Source organism: Leptodactylus fuscus, chromosome 10 (genome assembly GCF_031893055.1).
Source record: "Leptodactylus fuscus isolate aLepFus1 chromosome 10, aLepFus1.hap2, whole genome shotgun sequence".
Taxonomy (NCBI): Eukaryota; Metazoa; Chordata; class Amphibia; order Anura; family Leptodactylidae; genus Leptodactylus; species Leptodactylus fuscus.
This window is the reverse complement of record NC_134274.1, coordinates 59,033,063-59,054,625: the sequence shown is the minus strand read 5'-3', so window position 1 is coordinate 59,054,625 and position 21,563 is coordinate 59,033,063. Positions and strand designations below refer to the sequence as shown.

General features: G+C 38.8%; 1 protein-coding gene across 1 annotated transcript; it reads right to left on the bottom strand.

Annotated features, from left to right (window-relative positions):
* Positions 1–16,434: 16,434 nt before the first annotated feature.
* DDIT4 (DNA damage inducible transcript 4) lies at positions 16,435–18,886 on the bottom strand. The gene is made up of 3 exons (XM_075258592.1): positions 18,734–18,886; positions 17,813–18,030; positions 16,435–17,708 (listed from the first exon to the last, which is right to left on the bottom strand). The coding sequence occupies exons 2-3, from the start codon at positions 17,985–17,987 to the stop codon at positions 17,215–17,217; spliced, it is 669 nt and encodes a 222-aa protein (XP_075114693.1). The 5' UTR covers positions 17,988–18,030; positions 18,734–18,886; the 3' UTR covers positions 16,435–17,214.
* Between the last annotated feature and the right edge of the window lie 2,677 nt (positions 18,887–21,563).

Sequence of the window (21,563 nt, the reverse complement as noted above, 5' to 3'; positions counted from 1 at the left end):
CCATGTGAAGGGGCCCTTAGTCAGCTAGTTGGGCTTTGCCCTAATGTGTATAGGAACCTTAAGGGAGTTGTTGAGTTTCAGTAAATATTTGTTATTGTCTATATAATGAAAAGTTTGAGAATTTTCCAATTTACTTTCTATATCAATTCCTCACGGTTTTCTCTGCTTGCTGTTATTGACTTCCAGTGGATAAAATCAATCCCTGGTCATGTGATGAACACGGTTCATTACAACACAGATGTCTGATTACTGTGTTGTGCACACCACATGACCATGGACTGTATACCACATGACCATGGACTGTATATCACATGACCATGGACTGTATATCACATGACCATGGACTGTATATCACATGACCCTGGACTGTATATCACATGACCCTGGACTGATTTTGATCCACCAGAAGTATGCAAAGACTGAAAGCAGCAGAGATCTATAAAAAAAATTTTTCATTATACAAACAAAAAAATGTATTTTCTGAAAGTGGACAACCCCCTTTAAATATTTAGTTTCTTGCCAGCATGCTAGTGTCAGTCATACATCAGTTGTAGTACAGGAGACAATGGTCCTATGTATATAACTGCCTGTAGTTTAGCCACTTGTCTGTCCTCAGAAGGTCGCCTTGTCTTTTTTTTTATTAGAATATTTTTGGATTATAAATATGACAAAGAACCTTTGGGCAGTTGCGTTAAGCAAAAATATTAAGTTAGTTCAGTGATCTATCTGAAAGCTGTCACTATTATTCCACATATATTATCATTCTCCATATAAGAAGTATATTCCCACTAGATCTGATAGCAAAAATCCATTGGGTAGGATCCTATTTCATACAAGAAACGTGCCCCTGGTTCACACACTTCCATCCTATTACATAACTGATGTATCACACGCACAGCACGTTTACTCAGCATGACTCATAGCCTGCAGACGGCATTCTGATGAAAGTTTTCAGAGGATGACATTCTGCAATGAAATAAGAGGGTTTTTGTAAAGATAGACTTTTATTTTATGTCAGACATGTCATCGAACCATAGATCAGCCGACCAGAGCCCCACAATTTGGCAGTGTTCCAGTTTTCTGTGGTCAGATGTTTGATCACTGTCTATTAAAGGGGCTCCATCTGCAAAATTATGCTGTAGGAGACCCACATATACCTGAATAGCCTTTAAGGCTATTCAGGCACCGCAAATGTTATTTTCACCCCCCCCCGGTTTAAAATAAAATCATAAAAACATATTTGTAAATCATACCTATCGTGCACGGTGGGCAGTCCTCCACGGTCCGACGTCATCTTGTTGTCACGCCTTCCTCTTCTTTCTTCTTCCAGCGATGTCCTCCTGTCCTGGCTCTTCCCCGCCTTGATCTTCTGTTCTTTCGGTAGGTCTAGTTCAAATCTTGCGGAGGGAGCGCTACTGCACACGCGTCGGTGCCATTTTTGTTGCAGTTCTAAGTACCCCTTAGAACTACGCGAGCGTACTGCACATGCACAGTACACTCGCGAACTTCTTCATTCCGGAAGAAAAGAAGATGAAGGCGGGGAAGAGCGAGGACAGGAGGGCGTCACTGGAAGAAGAAAGTAGAGGAAGGCGTGACAGCAAGATGACGTTGGACCATGGAGGACTGCCCACCGTGCACGATAGGTATGATTTACAAATATGTTTTTATGGGTTTATTTTAGAACGGGGGGGGATTCAAAATAACATCTAAAGGCTATTCAAGTATATGGGGGCTCATACAGCATAATTTTGCTGATAGAGCCCCTTTAAATATTGTATATAACAATTACAGAAGCCTACTATCGTATATACTGTACGATGCTGAATATACAGTATAAAATGAATACAGTGCAGGCTATACTCCATAGAAGAGACAGTGCTGATTTTTAGGACAAGGCTCTGGCACAGTCTAGAGTGGGCAGTTCAGATTACCGCCATGAGCATAACTGCGAGGGTATATTAGGGTACAATTAGTGTTAACTATAGATGATGGAAGGGGACTTGGAAAACTCAATGTTCCTTCGTTTATTTTACTGGGACAGCACAAGGCCAACATGTGACATTATTAGAATTACTTTCTTCTTAATCTGTGACATCACTGTATTTATTATCTTTGTACTGTGACATTACTGTGTGTGTTCCCTGCACTATGACATCACTGTATGCATTTTCCCTGTAGTGTAACATCACATGTGTGCATTATCCCTGTACTGTGATATCACTGTTTTCATTACCACTATACTGTGACATTACTGTGTGCATTATCCCTGTACTGTAACATCACTGTGTGCATTATCCCTGTACTGTAACATCACTGTGTGTAATAATCCAGGGATAACATAGACCAAAATAATTGTACACTTTTCTAGCTCTTTTGCTTCTTAAGGTAGGTATAGATGGTAGAGCAGGGCGCCATTACAAGTTTGTCTATGTGGTCCCATGGTTACTTGTTACTAAACACATAACGTGGATCTCCTGAACCCCAATGTAAAATCTATAATGGGTCCCCTAATTACCCTATGCTATCTTTAATTCTGGTGGTTTCTTACATTGTTAATGAGGCAATTGGGCTCCCTGAGGATCCAAGGCCCAGTAGTGATTGCTACCGCTGAACCCTCTTCAGCCCCTGCTTGTTATACCCCTGATTAGTTACTTCCCCTTTGCCCAATGTCAGTGGTATAACTTGAGTTCCTGGGTCACAAGGCAAATTCTGTAGCAGGGACCCTCATCTACCTTTTGCAATTCATAATACTGGGGTCTTTTTATTTGTTAGCATGGTGTTTGGACCCCCTCAGGGTCTTAGTGCAACTGCTTCTTCTCCAATACCTATGCCATGCAGAAAAGTGACAGTCTAAAGTTATGTTCTTTAGTCACTAGTGTGATCTTTGTCATGTTAAAATGAAGTATGAAAATAGGGCTACACGGTGGCTCAGTGGTTAGCCTTGCAGCGCTGGAGTCCTGGTGTTCAAATCCCACCAAGGGCAAAAAACCATCTGCAAGGAGTTTGTATGTTCTCCTCGTGTTTGCATGGATTTGCATCCCATATTCCAAAGACATACTGATAGGGAAAAATGTACATTGTGAGCTCTATGTGGGGATCACAATCTACATAAAAAAAAAAAAAAAAAAGAAGTATGAAAACACTGCTAGAAACCTATCCAAGGACCACCCTCTTCACAGAATCTGCATCATTAGCAAACATGAGTATGGGGAAGTAATCCAAGAAAGGAGATAGGGGGCTTGAGGATGTGACCTGCCACTATAAAGTGCCCTGTTTAAGTCCTTTTTATGGCCCCCATCACTCCTATGTATGCCATTGCCTCCAGCACCTTGACGAACTGGAAGGCAACAAATTGGTATTTAGAAGATAAAGGATTGGTCTAAAAAAAAAAATTCAAGTTTAAGGTTGTGTGAGAAGGTGAGAGGCAAAGTGCTGGAGTCCCGCTATATGAGCCCCAGATACTTCACTTATGTGTGGTCAGGTCTGGAGTAGGCCTCAGCTCAGGTGTGGATCATAGGCTCACTACTGGGCCGTAAAAGCCTGCTGGGCCTGCACTTCAGGATAGATCCTGAGAGGAGAGGAAGTGGCTGGGTCTGTCCTGTGATACGATACAGAGTTTCTTTTTGGTTGATTTCGTGTGGCTGGTAGTAAGCCACAAGGGAAGTTAGTATTTTCTGTTTAGTTGGTGCTCAGACGAGCAGGATTTTAGTTTGACATTATTTTGCCTGAACCTAGCAACAAAGTGAACCAGCCACACAAAATATATGAATAAAAATTAACTTTTATTGAGTGCTCCTAAAAAGGTGTAGCAACATATATACATACAAAATATATAAACAAACATAAAACAAAATCGTATAGGGGTAGACAATGCTACAAATACCAACTTGTCAGCCATGGAATGTACACTGGATGGCAACACTAATATCATAGTACAAAGGGCTCAACCATAGCTAAAACTGAAAGTGTCCAATAATAAAGTGTTGTAAATGAAAACAACAAATAATCAGTGTAATAACCCACAGATAGCTATGAGACTGCCCACATAGGATGATCCAAGATTAGCCTCCATACATACCAACAGTAAAGGGACCCAACGCGCGTTTCACCTGTACTTGACAGGTTTCGTCAGGGGACAACTACTAGGTATCAGATGCAATCTTATATAGAAGTCCGGCAATAAGAGAAGACTTACCGCAGGTGTGTATCAAGTAAGAAACAAACACAGCAGCCATAATCACTATGCACAGAAAGAATTACTACGGAAGCCTAGATGGTCCAAAAAGGTAATAACGCAAAGCAATGGACTTGCTGATAAAGATATACACACGTATATATTGTGATATCCATATAAGGATAAGTGTTGTATGCGGTTTAAGCTTCAAGATATAACTAGCCACATCTATACAAGAGTGCATCAAATGCCATATAAATGAAAATAGAAAGATAAAAGCAGTCTTCTATCATTGCATATAAAAGATCCTTTGAAAAACACCAACACCATATTTTACTGAAAAAACCGCAAGTACTCAAAACCATTATGTCTGCACATAGTTCTATCTCAAATAACAATACACACAATGTAAGTGATAAATACATAGAGTAAAAACCTTATATATGTCTAAAAGTGAACATATTAATACAAAATATAAAGTGTCAATAATTTCATGCAATACATAGTATAAATTTAAAAAGAAAAAAAATAATTAAATTTTTTTTTTTTCCTAGAAAAATATAAATATATATAGAGGCATGATATATAATTAGTCAAAAACATGATATGTGAAGCAAGTAAAAGTGAGAAAATAATGTGCCAAGTGCGCAGTGCGATAAAGTGAAAAAAGTGACAGAAAATGAAAAAACTTTTTGAAAAAAATCTTGTCAAAACAATAAAGAATAGATCCAATTCATATAGGTAGGTGGTCTTCCAAGGAATTTTTTGAAGCAGCCATGTAATAATGATGTCTGTATTCACCGAAGTTCGAATAACACGGTATCAGTTTACCTTACAAAAATACAGAACATAAATAATAATAAAGCATAATGAATAATGATACTTATAACCAGTAGTTAGAACATAATTAGAGACATCAGACCAACATAAATACAAATAAACAAAACATAACAAAAAATAAAAAATGAATGAGAGAAAAAAATTCTTCTAAAAAGGAATAACATATATATATATATATATATATATATATATAAAAAGAAATTTAAATTTATTTTTTTTTTTCCTTAAAAAAAAATCTTTTTTCAGTATCCAATCAGAGAAGAGACACACCATAAGTCACACATTGTTAGAGTGGAACATGTGGTTCAAAGAAAAGGGGCAAAACTTATACTCTCATTGAGACCAAGCGGTTGAACTGTCTTTAATCTATAGATCCACTTACTTTCTAGTTGGCCAAGGCGTTTCCTCCAATCTCCCGCTGTAGGACCCATATTGACTTGATCTATCGCCCAGATGCGGAAAGATGTGGGGTCCGCATTGTGATGGAAGAAAAAATGTTTTGGAATTGTTGTAAGCAGATTTGCGTCTGCTGTATCCTTTGCGTTTTGAATCCCGAGAACATGCTCACGAACTCTCCTTCGGAATTCTCTAGTTGTAAGATCTATGTAAATAAGTCCACATGAGCATGTTGCAAAATACACCACACCTATAGATTTAACAGTTGAGGTGTTTCCTGATCTCGAATGTGCGTTTTTTGCTTGAATCCCAAAAAATAGAGGTAGTCTCTACATTTTGGCAAGCTACACAGTGACCACACGGTCGACATCCAGGCTTAGGGCCTTGTCCAAACAAGAATTTCTCCTTTCTTTCCTCAGCAAAGTGACTGTGTATTAGGGTGTCCCTGAGGTTTTGAGCTCTTCTATATGTGATAGACGGGGAGGGACCAAGCGATTTTGCAAGTATAGGGTCACATGTCAAAATGTCCCAGTATTTTCTAAGGATGGCACGTTGTCATGTCCATTGTGTACTGTATGTTGTTATGTACCGTACCTTATCCTGGACAGTTGTCTTTTTATTCTTTTTCTTTCTAATCAAGTCAGTACGATTGGAAAGGCGCGCCCGCAGATAGCCCTGTTGAACAGATTGATTACTGTAACCCCTTTGTGAAAATCTGGATTTAAGATCCAGTGCTGTTTTTTCAAAACTTACCTCCGTGGAACAAACCCTTCTGGCTCTGAGAAACTGTCCTGTAGGGATGTTGTGAATCAGGTGTCTAGGATGTGCAGACTTATAATGTAAAAGAGAGTTCGTAGAAGTGGGTTTTTGATACAATTCTGTTTGAATATGACCCTCTGCATCCACTGTCAATAATATATCCAAAAATTCAACTGAAGTATTACTATAAGACCATGTAAGTTTGATGTTTCGATTATTTTGGTTGAGGCACTCCATGAAGAGCTCTAAATCTGAGATGGTACCCTGCCAGATAAACAGAACATCGTCAATGTAGCGCCACCAATATTGAACATGGTCAACTAAAAAGATGGGATCAGTTAAAAAGGTCTGTCTCTCTAATTTTTAATTTTTTATTTTTTTTAAATTTATGCTATGTATTGCATGAAATTATTGACACTTTATATTTTGTATTAATATGTTCACTTTTAGACATATATAAGGTTTTTACTCTATGTATTTATCACTTACATTGTGTGTATTGTTATTTGAGATAGAACTATGTGCAGACATAATGGTTTTGAGTACTTGCGTTTTTTTCAGTAAAATATGGTGTTGGTGTTTTTCAAAGGATCTTTTATATGCAATGATAGAAGCCTGCTTTTATCTTTCTATTTTCATTTATATGGCATTTGATGCACTCTTGTATAGATGTGGCTAGTTATATCTTGAAGCTTAAACCGCATACAACACTTATCCTTATATGGATATCACAATATATACGTGTGTATATCTTTATCAGCAAGTCCATTGCTTTGCGTTATTACCTTTTTGGACCATCTAGGCTTCCGTAGTAATTCTTTCTGTGCATAGTGATTATGGCTGCTGTGTTTGTTTCTTACTTGATACACACCTGCGGTAAGTCTTCTCTTATTGCCGGACTTCTATATAAGATTGCATCTGATACCTAGTAGTTGTCCCCTGACGAAACCTGTCAAGTACAGGTGAAACGCATGTCGGGTCCCTTTACTGTTGGTATGTATGGAGGCTAATCTTGGATCATCCTATGTGGGCAGTCTCATAGCTATCTGTGGGTTATTACACTGATTATTTGTTGTTTTCATTTACAACACTTTATTATTGGACACTTTCAGTTTTAGCTATGGTTGAGCCCTTTCTACTATGATATTAGTGTTGCCATCCAGTGTACATTCCATGGCTGACAAGTTGGTATTTGTAGCATTGTCTACCCCTATATGATTTTGTTTTATGTTTGTTTATATATTTTGTATGTATATATGTTGCTACACCTTTTTAGGAGCACTCAATAAAAGTTAATTTTTATTCATATATTTTGTGTGGCTGGTTCACTTTGTTGCTATGGTCATTTACCCACACATAATTTGTTATATTTGCCTCTATTGTTTACTATTATTTTGCCTGAAGTTAAAGCTGTATTTTATTTTGGTCATTTTTGTGCCCAGCATAAAGATTTATTTTGCTGTTTTTCTTAAATAAACCACATTGCTGCAAGATTTGTATACCTGTCTCTGACTGGTTGGGTCTACCCCACTGCTGCTACCAACCTATTCTCCTCACAGTTACTATATCTGTATATAAGGAATAATGCTCTTGGAAATATTAGCAATAATGCTTAGGAAAGAGAAAGTACTGCCAGTAGATTTTTTTTTTTTTCTTTTAGTAATAACATAAGAAAGCCTTGTGCTTATTGTTATGATGCCTATTGACTTATTATGGGCACACAATGTTCCGTCAATGATACATTGTAATGACAGTAATATTCTCAAGTCAAGATCTGAACCTGTACCACTCCAGCTCCTTGAACTGTCAAGGTCATTAAAAATGGTATCATATTACTCTACATATACAAAACCTGGATGAAATTGTAGATGTCAGGTTATTTTTTGTAGTCTAATGCTCCTAGTTCTGTACATTCTGTATGATAGGGGCGAAAACAACTGTTGCTATGACTAACATTGTCTGAATGATAAAGGATATAATCTGAAGAACAAGATTTTCCGGTAGATGCACTTATGTTTTGCTTTTGGACTATGATTTAACATGGATGTGTACTTACATTATTAGATGTGTACATATATACAAAGTGTATGGTTTTGTGTGTGTAACTGACATTAATAACTAGATACAGTGAGCACTGGCTTGGTAATACCAGCCTGCTATCTCTATGGAGTAGACATGTTCTTCCTCCTGGTTCTATTACCAATTTTACATGTATTTACTGACATCCTCTACCACTGACTGAGACTTGTGTCTTCACCCAATACATACAAGATAAACCCAACAAACTTGGTTTTAGCTGGTTATCTACTTCTGTACTGGGGTACCTATGGCCCACCAGTATAAATTATTCTGGCGCCTCCTATACAGCTACATACAAATATTAACACTGGTTCAGAAATTTCTAAAATGTAGTTAACATAATTTATTTTTCAGTAATACCTTGCTGCCTAGTAGAGATGAGCGAGTACTGTTCGGATCAGCTGATCCGAACAGCACGCACCATAGAAATGAATGGATGCACCTGGTACTTCTGCTTTGACGGTGGCCGGCCGCTTAACCCCCCGCGTGCTGGCTACGTCCATTCATTTCTATGCGAGCGAGCTGTTCGGATCAGCTGATCCAAACAGTACTCGCTCATCTCTACTGCCTAGTCCTTGTCGCTGACTGTTCTTGTCCTGGGGTGTTGTCAGTGATCTGCTCATTGACTCTTGCCTTGAACTAGAGCCCTCTTGGTCTGTAATCCGGGGATATGTAATCACACAGCAGCAGATGTCCGTCAGCTGCGGTGGGTTATTGGGACCCCTGCAGTATGATTGTGAAGATGAAGCCCAGGGAGGAAGGATATTGCACCTAGATGTCATCTCAGCCCCCTGTGTCTACAGTATATAAAAATAAACTGGGTCGTTTCTTAAATAATCTACCCAGTATATCATATTGATGGATAGCCTGGTTGAGATGCTTGCGATGGGTATTTGTATAATGTACAGTGAGTGTACTGCATCACGCCAAGGTGGGAGATATTCTGACCTAAGGGATTTAACTGTTCGCCTGCGGGCCAGTCTAAGTCTGGGTTTACCAGACTTCACTCTAACGTGTATGGAAACTGTAAGGCAACATTTTTAGATCAAACGTTTTCTTTGATGTTACATTCTTCAATTCCTTAAACCATCCCTTGAGGTTTGCATGATCATATACAACCTTTTTGTACAAAGTTTACCAATATATAAAAAATTTACACTGGCTGCTCTCCGGACAGTCTGATCTGGTGCTCATATGCATGAACTGATGAGTTTGAATAAAGATCTCGGTTTGCACAGTTCAGCAGAATATATTGGCACCATGTGAATACAAACATAATAAAAGACCTTTAAAAAGTGTCAAACACTAGATTTGATTTGCTTGCAAGGCAACCCAGTCTAGTGACTATGGTCAGGAAGACATGCTACAGAAAAGGAAATGATTTGTTAATTCTCGGGAACTTTTGCTGCCTTGCCTTGTCTACTCCTTCTCCTATGACGTACAAAAGGAAATTCTACATCCTTGGGTGGTGTATTATTTAATATACAATAATGGCTGTAGGAAAAGGCTTGGGGGAAAGGACAGTCCATTTAGGATCATGAATTATGTCTGTGTGAAAGCACAAAGCTTTTTACTCCACAAATGCAGTTTTGGAAATTGCAGCATGTCGATTATACCTACAGAAGCGCTGGTGGTTTTCCCAAAGGAATAATGGAAGCAGAAAGTCCGCAGAAGTTTCTGTGAAAAGTGCTGCGGGAAAAGCCGAGATGTGTTGCCGCTGCTATTTTTCCCGCATCAGTTTTTCCTTGTGGCCCGTTACTTGGGGCCTTAACCTTAGACACTTTCTTCACTTTGCCCAGAATGGGGAGAGTGTAGCCAAACGGGGGTAGGGCTTGGCAAAAAAGAAAGATATGCGTATACTAATCTGCACCATAATTTGCCAATGTTCTGGCACAAATTTCAGTTGCAAAGTAAAACTAGTAAGCTAGTAGGGGTATAAACAAAGATGCACCAGATTTATCATCTACGACCAGTCACTGTGATAATTCTGGAACATATTAAAGCTGTATAGTCTAACAGTTCGAAAGGATTAGTAAATCTGCCCCATTATGTGGATTGAGTAGGAAATAGTTCTAGAAATGTTTCAAAACCACTGTTCTAAGGCCTGGTTTTAAAGGGGCTATATCATTGGTAAAAGTCATTTTTAACTAATCACATCCTTGCATAGCCATTAGAAATGCTAGTCCACACCTACCTTTAGTATATATTTGCCTCACTGGTTTCTGAATAAGTCCGTTTTTATTCACATGCTAATGAGCTTCCAGCCAGCACAGAAAGTTCCCAGCAGCACTCATCTCTGCTATTATCTCCTATGTGTGTGTGTGCAAACAAGGAAGCTGGAAGTCATCAGCAGCAGCAGCAGCCTGTGCTGTATAACAGCCATAGGAAACAATAGCAAAGGAGGTGCACGATGCATCGTGCACCAGTCTAACTTATTCAGAAACCACTGAGGCAATTTACATACTAAAGGTAGGTGTGGAATAGCCTTTCTAAAGGCTATACAAGGATGTGATTAGTTAAAAATGACTTTTCCCAATGATAGAGCCCTTTTAAAGAAAATGGTGCTCAGGGCACCAAGCACAGTAGAGCCCTCCATCCTTACATATACTTTTCATTGCAAAAGCTGAATGTAGTATAGGGGCCACATTAAAGATTCTGCATTGGGGCCCAGGAGCGTCAAGTTACTCCTCTGAGTTATAGTATGATATATTGCTCACAGAATCCTGCCTTTCCATTCCCAAAAAGTTCAGTTCCCAAATAATACTACTATACAATCTCCATAATATTGCCATATAGATTGGTGCAGAGCAGGGGATGAGAGCACTGTGTGGCTGTTGTTTACCAGCTGCACCACCCTATCTATTGTTGGACACAACGCTCAGACTACAGGATACGGTGACTGATTTTCCATTGCACTCTCAGGTTTCTCCAGCCCTGCTATTTCTGTCCATTCTGCTTGTCTTGTAGAACTAGAAGACATTGTTGTTTTTAAGTGGACCCGAAAAAACAAGCTCGCATGAGGTCCAAATTCCACAGTCCATATTAAGAGAAACGCAACATAACAAAAACAAGCTAGATCAGATTATAAGAGCAATGATTCACAGGCAGCGTTTGGCCCACACTTTAGATTGCAACATCCAGATTTCTACTTTTAACTTCCTAGAATCATTGGACACTCTGAAAAGGATAAAGTGTTGTACGTGGCCTTTCATTGGGATGTATAATATCGCTCTTGAGACTTTTCCACGTGAACCATGTGATGCTGCTCGTGTCTGCTATATGATCAAACCATAAACTTCCATGTGTAACCCAACATCTGCTGTCATCCGTCACTGCTTAGGTCAAGGCTCATTCAGCAATGTTTGTACAAATGTTGTGGATGGGATAGCTTGGGTTACATCTTTGCTTGTAGAATGGAAAGGATCCAACAGCAATCTTAAGGCTCACGAGGAACGCCAAAAGGAACTTCTGAAACCTCAGCTGTTCCACATGGAATTCTATACGTGGGCAGGCCCATTTACCAGCACGGTGTTAATAGCTGGTATGTTGTTGCTATAGGATACAGCACTATTATGTATCACGGAACATCATTCATGGAACTCTGTAATGCAATAAAATGGTTTCCAAAATTCTATTGTTAATAACAAATCCCTCTATTTCTAAGGCCATTGCCAGGACTAACAGGTCATCATGGATCTCCCAGGTTATCAATAGCAAGAGACCCTCAGCTAGCTATTCAGAGTGTCAGTGGTGCTTCAGTGAGCGACCATTTGGCCATATGGCCTTTGTGCAGTTCAGTTTCATTTGAGTAAACAGGACAGAGTTGCAATAACTGGGCAAATAGCCATGAAACACAGAACCGACCAGGAGAACCGCAAGACACTGGTTCAAATCCTGACAGCCAAGCTGTGTATTCACAGCCAGACACCTGCTCCTAATGCCCAGGATCAAAATGCTGCCAATCCCAGTCATTTAACCCCTTAGATGCTGGTGTTTAAATACGGTAGTTTTTGGGGGGGTGCGCTCCCTTCTTTAGACATCATCCCTGAGACCCCCCCCCAGAGATCAGATGTTTGTTCATAGAGGTCCTATTGTTTTAACTGGCAGACAAGGGCCTAATGAATGCCCCCAGGCTTGCCTTCAATATGTCCCTATTAGACCACACCATCAGAATATGACAGGCAGTATACTACAATGTAACCAGAAGGTTGCAAATTCAAGTCCCCTTGGGAAGAGGAAATATTATAAACAATTTAAATAAAGCTTTGTAAAAAAAAAAAAAGTATATATAAAAATAAATAATAAATAAATATATATATGTATGTATATATATATATATATATATATATATACACATGACAAAACATTATATATACACACATAACAAAACATTAATTTCCCATCTACCAATGTTTATTAAGCCACATCAATTTTCTGACTTTGCATTCCATTTTTTTTCCTCTCCACTTTCCGAAAGCTATAACTTTTTTATTTTGGGGGTTGCCAGAGTCAAATGCAGTTTATTTTTTTGCAGAACAAATTGTCCTTTATAGTGGTACCATTTAATCTTTCCATATGCTGTTCTGGTAAGCTGGAATTCAGAATGGAGCAGAATTGGAAAAAAAATTGCATAATTTTCTTACGGTGTTCACTGTGTGGTAAAAATTACACATTACAGAATTCTGTTGGTCAGTATGATCAAAGTGATACCAAATTTATATAGTTTTAGCTGCTGTTTAGGCACATTAGTCTCAATTGACCAAAGCATCTAAAGGGTTTACAGTTGCGATTGGTACAGGCACAAATCACAGCTGTTAGTAGCATGTGCCTGCTGTATAATACCGCCGATACCTGCTGGGTATAGAGAGGACTCAGCTGCTGAGCCCTCTCTATACTTCCTTAGTGACACCATCATATTCAGGTACATTATGTGTTCCTAAGGGGTTAGATACTAAAAAAAGCCACCAAAAAACATAACAGACATATCGAGCATTGCCTTGTTCATATTCACCTGAGCAATGCAACTGTAATATTATTTTCCCTGCACAGTGAATGGCGTAAAAAAAAAAAAATCTACAAAAGCAAAGCCAGAATTGCCATTTTTTTGTCTGTCAACCACCAACAAAAAGTTGTAAAAAAAACCAGCTAAAAATTGTCATGTTGCCAAAAAGGGAATCAAGAAATATGTCAGGAAACCCTCACACAAATCTGTAACCAAAATTAATTCACTTATGGGTTTTGGAAAAAAGTGATACAAAAAAAAAAATATTATTACAAAAAAGGTTTTTACCTAGCAAAAACAGTAAAACTGAAAAAAAAAACACTATACAAATTTGGTATCGATGTAATTGTAGGATGGATGGATGGGTGAATGGGTGGGTGACTTGGGTATAATAGTCCTTGGGGTCTCATCTTCCCCTCATTTGGTGGCAAGTGGACACATATTGGGCAGCGATCTCCACAGTGGACTCCTCTTATCCCAGTAGGATGTAGAGTTTCCTCTTCTCATCAAATCAAATTAAATCAAATCAGAAAGAGCTTCATTGGTATGTCTGAATATAGTAAAGAGAGTGGTTGGTATGGCGGGGGCGGGGGGAGTTGGGACATATGGGGGTGGATGGTTGATTGGAGGTGGCAGTAATGGGATGTCCAGGGGTGGATGGGTGATTAGTGGGGGTGGTAATGGGGTATAACAGTTCATGGGGTTTCATCTTCCCCTCATTTGGTGACAGCTGGACTTCTATTGAACCGCGATCTCCACAGTTGACTCCTCTTCTCCAAGTAGGAGAAGCTGCAATGCTCATTCAAGTGCTGCAGGCTCTTTGAACAGCTGATGGGTTCTGGGTCAAACCCTGATCAATCGGATATTAGCGAACTATTTTGTAAAATAGGTCTCACTATTTATCTCTCAGAAAACCCCTTTAAGCTAAGGTTCAAGCTCATTTTTTAACTCAGCTAAAAAATGCTACAGAAAAAAAATCACAGTGGAGACGCATCACATATTTTTTTCTGCAGTTTTCCTTTCCAGGTATTGTAAAACGCAGCATTTTTTTGCCATGTAACCGCTTCCTGACTGGATAGGGTTTCCGTTTTCAGGTCCCGAAGTGGACCTGAAAGACGGAATCCCAAATTCTAACGAGAACCTAGCACAGGCGTACGTGTTCTCAATAGTAGGTGGCTGCTATTTTTATTATATATATATATGTATATATCAATCCTGATCCATTATATATAATATATATATATATATAATATATATATATATATATATATATATATATATATATATATATATATATATATATATATATCCTGATCCATTTCCCCCAATATATACACATTGGATCTAATACAAATTACATGGTCAGCCACCTCCAATGGAATTGTTTGCTTCGGTAGATCTTAGTCTTATGTGTATTGCTATTTTTTGGGCAAGGAAACTATAGTTATTCAGGGTATGGCTTGGAGACCACTATTATAGCACAGCCTGCATGGTGTAAGGTATCCAGCACAATAAACATGCCTGCAAGTTAAAGAAAAGTAATCTGCTATTGACAGTCACATGTATGATAAATCCCATAGCTATGACAGGAGTAATAACTGAAGGATACTTCATAGAAACAAACCGTCCTGAGGAACATTCTGTCAAGCAATGTCGCACTTTCTAATTCCAGTGCTTAGTGATTTTAATGAGTAGTTGATGCAGATTCTTAGATAACTGGTTCACTGATGCTATACTGTCTATAAGGGAGACTAGGATTTATTCACGTGGTAATTACCTTTGTACTGTAAATAATTGCACTGTCCTAATTAAGAGAACAAAGCTGGTTATACGATGGAAGTACTAACGTGATCCTATGGTGGTGAAGTCACTCAGCTACCTGGGAATCAATGTGCTGTATGTCTGAGTCCTTCTCATACTACCTTCGATTTCATGATATAATAGTTTTGGAATATGTTATAGGATCGGATTAGGATCTGTTTTACCTAATTGAATTAGAGAAGAAATCTGATGTCACTTCTGTATGCCATCGGTTTTCTCATCAGAGAAAGTGTAAGCATCAATTTGTTGCACGGGGTCTCCTGAATCAGTGTTTCCGCCCCATGTATTAGATATATGTAAATGAGTTCCTTGGAGGAATAAGGACATTGCAGATGTTCCAAAGAGCTCTTTTGCATAATGACCGTATTTTGGGAATGGCGGGGAAAACGCAGTTTCATTCAAGTGACCGTAACCTACCTGCAGACTGGATTGATTTGCTGGAATCTGCAACAGACTCCCTCAAAGCCCCATCTATTTCACTGCTACTGTAGCAAGTCAGCAGCTAGAGATGATTCGGACATCATATCCGAAATGGTTATCGTGGATTAGAAAAACATGGCTGCCTCTGTCATAAACAGGTTGCATGTGGTATTGCAGCTTAGAACTTTTAATATTTACCGCTCTTTTTGAAGCCACTCTGGTTTGAAAATAAAAATGCAGCAAAAATCTGTAAAAGAAAAGGCAGCCTTTCCATAATGTGCGGCCTCAACATAAAGGTGTTATGTAAGAATGATGACCCAACTTTAAGCTAGAGCATCACTATCAGCTCAGCTATTTGAGGAGACCGCAGATTTCAGTTAAGCACCTCGGCCTCTTCACTTAATACCAAGCACAGCGCCATACTTTGCATTGTGGCTGCGTTTGGTATTGCAGCACAGACCCAATTCACTTGAGCAGTAAACAGCTCAGGATAGGTGATCAATATTTAAGTCCCAGAAAACCACTTTATATAGTGACCAAACTGATCAGGCATGCTGGTAATAGTTACACAAGACTAGAGGGCATCATACTGGAGTTCATAGTTATGTTGTATCAAATAGGTTTTGGGCTGTACAACAGGACCAGGATTGTGGGTCAGTAATAGAACAGTCCCAGAATCTGATCATAGACTGTAGAAAAATGCAGATAGCTTGCGAGACACTTGTAGTTACTGGTGTGATTGTAATGACATGTACGTGTCAATAGGAGATATTGATACCATTGTAGTTAGTGTGAAGGTGTCAATATTAACCATGAGCTTGCACAGAATCAGCATGTGACCTCACCAATTTTATACCAGGCCAATTAAAAAAAAAAAAAAAATATTCATACAAAGGATTTATTATATAAACCCATCAAGTAGAAAGACAAGGACACAGTGGTATTATTTTCTTATGGTTTATTAAAAAAGTAAAAAAAGGCACATTGTGTGGATTGGTACTTGAACATCAAGTGTATATATATATTTTTGTAAACCTTATTGAAGCAGCAGGTCAGAATACAAACACAATTGAAATGAATACTAGTGCTTTCCACATACTGTTAACTGCAGTAGAGCTACATTACAGAATCTCTTCTAGCTGCCGATGAATCAGTAGTGAGGGGAACAAGAAGCCCACACTTGGTCCCAAAAGGAAATTGTACTTCGACTTTTCAGTTTTTCTAACATTTCATCCTCTATAAGAGGTAAAGCAAACTACCTGTAGGGCAGACCAGCTGCCAAAGCATACTAAGAAAAAAAATGTAGTATTCTCTAGTGCACATAATGCTAAACTTCAATACTCATGTATAGACCACTGCAAGTGTAGTCACTACTATGTGTGCAAAACCTTAGATTAAGAAAGAAACGTCACCATGTACATGATCTTTTCATCATCAGTGCAGTAATCCATGCACACGAAATGGCGTTCACGAAACTTGGCAGTGAATAAGTAAACCCGTATGGTGCCAGACAAAAATTGGCAGGAATCTGGCAACACAGGGGTTAAACGACAAACAGAAATAAAGACACGTGTAAAATACTGTAAAACAATAAAACAGAACAAATCACCTTTCAAGGCACCCCAGTCAGCAATTGTACAATACCCCATTAACCATTCATGTGATTGCAGTAGCCCATGATACAGACATCTCATTCAATTTTTTTTTCCCCACTCATAAAATTTCAACATTCTTCAAGAATCAATTCTTCAGAACTATACAGTTTCCTCTTAAGAACCTTGAAGCCAGGGCTGAGCTTGAGTGAATGCCCAGACCCAGGGACTGGCTTGGTGCTGAAGAGACCCTGAATCCTAGGCCATAACCTAGAGTCCAGCTTAAAAAGGATGGTCAGCTGGAAGGTCGGGACTACACATGGATCGACAGCTAGCTCGGTCACAGTGTGACAGTCCTTGCCATTCTCCACACACAGATCAATAAGTGCACCCCTGAGCCCACAAGGCTCGCTGAAGGCCAGGTGCTTCAGTTCTTGGCCCAAATGGTAAAGGAGATCATCAGGGAGGAGGAGTTTGGAACATCTCAAGGAGTTAATATTCGCTTTATTCAGGCTTCTTTTTATTCTTTTAAGAAGACTAGGACATAGCTCTTCTCCTTCTGGGTCACAGAGGAGCTCGGAGTCTGGTATGGAAATGTTATCCAAGTCATCAAAATCCTTAAAGTCTGTAATGGAAGAAGAGGATATACATTAGTCTTCATTGGCAACAATTCAAAACCAGGCAAATACTATGGATACAGGTAGTAACCTGAATATAGGCAATACCTACCACGTTCCGAGAAAGAGCCGCTACTTGTAAGGGATTCACAGTCTGAATTGGGAAGACTGGAGCATCTTTCAGATAGGTCCACACACTGGCCAACCCATAGGTCTTTGGGCTCTTCAATGATGGGTGATGGCAGAGCCACTGGCAGAGTGTAATAGATACCACCACGGGCAGGCATGACTGATGCTTTACAGAGCTTGTGAAGAAAGAAGTAGTAACCACTGCAAAGAAAGGAAAAAGAGTCCGTCAACTACTGCAGGATGAGATCATTGCATCAAATAGCTGATAACAATGGATATGATCACAGCGAGTCCTGGAGATGTTCTAAAGATCTATGGCAAGCACTGATCAGCTCATTGGGAATATCTACTACTGCAATGTTTTCATGTACATTAACTTATAATGTAGGATAAACAAAGTGGCCTTATTTCCATAAATTATCTTTATGACGTATAAAAAGGTATTCACACACACAGGTTTCCATCAGATTTTACGATGCAGGTTTTGAAGCCAAAAACGAGTAATTAAAAAAAATAGTAGAGATTATCCTTTAAACTTCTTTGTTATAATCCTAATGTTAAATGAAAAAAATGCATTAAAAAATCTAAACATAACCTGCAGGTGTGAATATAGCCTAAGCAGTGTAAGAAACATTAAGATAGAACTGGAGATTTCTAGAACTGTCAGAAACTAAAAGGGTCACCAAGATATAAAGGGGGACCCCTGATGTTTACTATAATCCTAGAACGATGACAAAACAAAGGCCACAATATTCCAAATATATATATATATATATATATATATATATACATATATATACATATACACACAGTAAGATATAGCAGCAAATTCTACTCATTCATTGTCCATCACTAAATGAACTGCATTAGACAACAGAGTGAAGGGAAGGCATACTGTACTTACAGTGCTTGTAGTGAAGATGGAGAAAAACCGCAGATAAACCGCAGAAGATGTATAAAATAAAAACAGGAGGATGAAGTGTGAATAGTAGTGCTAAACCCGTGCGCTTGCAGTTGCTATGCGGGACTGCTCAGCGCTCCGGTCCGAGTTACCATCGCTGGCACTGGCACCTTCCTGACCTGCACGGCCGCTTATATAGGAACCAGGCTGAAGCCCCGCCCACAAGACGGGGGCTCGACTCCACAGACTTCTCTAATCCACGCCCACTACTTCTCCTGCCCAATGAGATACGAGCGCACGTTCACAACGTTCTTTCCTGCCCGGTTACAGCTCTGCTGAGCCCTCCCCCTTACAGCTGGGACTGGAGTCAGGGCTGTTTATCGTAGGACAGATAGAGGAGGGGGAGGCTGCACACAAAGGCATCAGTCTATCATTTCTGCACTCTGCTCATTTCGCTGCTGCATTGCTTTGTACTCTTGTTTTTCTTTCTTTCAAGACCGAGCCCCCTCCCCCTCCTCCTCCTCCTAAAGGTTTCAGCTGATCAACATGTTATTTGTCTGTATCTACACGGCAGAAATGGATGCAGGATCTGCAAAAGATGTAAAACATAAAATAAATCTGTATCCAGAGCAGGGTGTTGTGATGGAGAGAAAGTTGCAGAAAAGTATATAATGCTGCAGGATTGACTTGTCCAGGACAAAGACTCAGCACTGAATGATCTGGATGTGATCGGGCGATCCCCGAATCAAATCACATCGCATGCGACCCTGCATATGATCACTACATAGTTCTTATGTGACTTCCATCCAAAGCTACCTAGCTACAATGTGACTTCTTCCAATGTACATTGTATGTGGTACTAGATGATGTAATACTGTACTATAGCTGTAATATGTGCGCTGCATATGTGGTAAGGCAGGCTGTCACTTATTAGCCTTCAGTAACCAACAAGTTTCTATCTGTTTTCCAATAATCCCAACTGAATTGCTAATTTACTATAAAAATCTGCAAAAAGCACTATAGAAATGTACTGAGAATTCTTCTACCTAGAGGGAGCAGTATAACAGAACACAGTATAGGAAATACTATGGTAACACATTCAATATTATGTATCATAACTACAATGTATCAGATATCAGTCATAAAGATATATGTGGCCACACAGCTCTCTATGTCACACGTGAGATCAATGCTGATCCATAGAGAGAACATCTACAGTCTGTCCCAGAGTCCGAACGCATGGCTGGGTATAGTATTTAACTGTACTATAATATAGTACATAACAGTATTATAATACAGTATAATATAGTAAACAGTAATAGAAAACAGTATAATATAGTACATAACAGGGTCTCAGCACATAGCTGGGTATAGTATAGTATATACCAGTAGTATAATACAGTATAATATAGAGCATAAGAGTAGTATAATATAGTACATAACAGGGTCTCAGCACATAACTGGGTATAGTATAGTATAGCATAGTATAGTATAGAACAGTAGTATAATACAGTATAATAAAGAACATAAGAGTAGTATAATATAGTACATAACAGTATTACAATACAGTATAATATAGTAAACAGTAGTAGAAAACAGTATAATATAGTACATAACAGGGTCTCAGCACATAGCTGGGTATAGTATAGTATATGACAGTAGTATAATACAGTATAATATAGAACATAAGAGTAGTATAATATAGTACATAATGGTCTCAGCACATAGATGGGTATAGTATAGTATATGACAGTAGTATAATACAGTATAATATAGAACATAAGAGTAGTATAATATAGTACATAATGGTCTCAGCACATAGATGGGTATAGTATAGTATATAACAGTAGTATAATATAGTACATAATGGTCTCAGCACATAGATGGGTATAGTATAGTATATAACAGTAGTATAATATAGTAACATTATAATGGAGTACATAACCTGGTTGGAGCACATACACGATGATATATATCTTGGTTATTTTTTCTTATTATGTACATGCATCTTCCAAGCCATTCAGGATTCCCATTTGTTCCCTTTTCATCCCCAATTTTCCATCATTAATGGCTGATATTCCTAATAAACCTATGTGCTAACGCAGAACGTCTTACATTTCGTTTTTTCAGTAAAGACAGTATAGAAGGGAAAAAACATAAAAACATGTTCACAGATTTATTTAGGAAATTCGTACCGAAGCACTGTCCATGTATGTGAATGGGGGCATGTACAGTATATTGTTTTGTAGAAAGCAGATGGTTTTCTGCACCTTCAAACTAGAGGAAGCCAGTCTGTCTTGTGTGAATATACTCCGAGTACTCTGAGTGTGGGTAAACACATTTGAGACATATATCATCTAATATATCTGGGACCTCCTGAGAAGTATCAATACCTGCTATAGGTGAGCGTGTAGGTATAGCAGAGATATAGGCAGACATCTCATGTTAAAGTTTAAGTCCTTGTTTTTTTGCTAGGAAAAATCACATACAAAAATGAATGCACCAAATCTGCACTGTGTAAACAAGTCCATACACGTTTGGAAAGTTAGGAGGCATTTGGGAAGCAGATCCCAGATCCCAAATCCAGGAGTAATCCATATCCCTGCAGCCATATATTACACCAGGATGGCAGACTACCTCTGCTTTTGTTATACAACAGACCATTTCCTCCCATAAACTCATTGTTTTCAGGGCTCATAGTTCAGGACCAGGCAGCACATACATCACACCTGTCTCTATATTTCTATATGTCTCATAATGTGTACATGGAAGGGCAGAGGGGAAACTGTAAGCATGCAGTTATCATACAGTCTATGGAGAATGAATGAATGAA

Coding starts and splice junctions, on each gene's coding strand:
- DDIT4 (XM_075258592.1), bottom strand. CDS start 17,987: ATGCCTGCCCGTGGTGGTATCTATTACACTCTGCCAGTGGCTCTGCCA. Junction 17,709..17,812: donor CGGCTCTTTCTCGGAACGTG/GTAGGTATTGCC, acceptor CTTCCATTACAG/ACTTTAAGGATTTTGATGAC.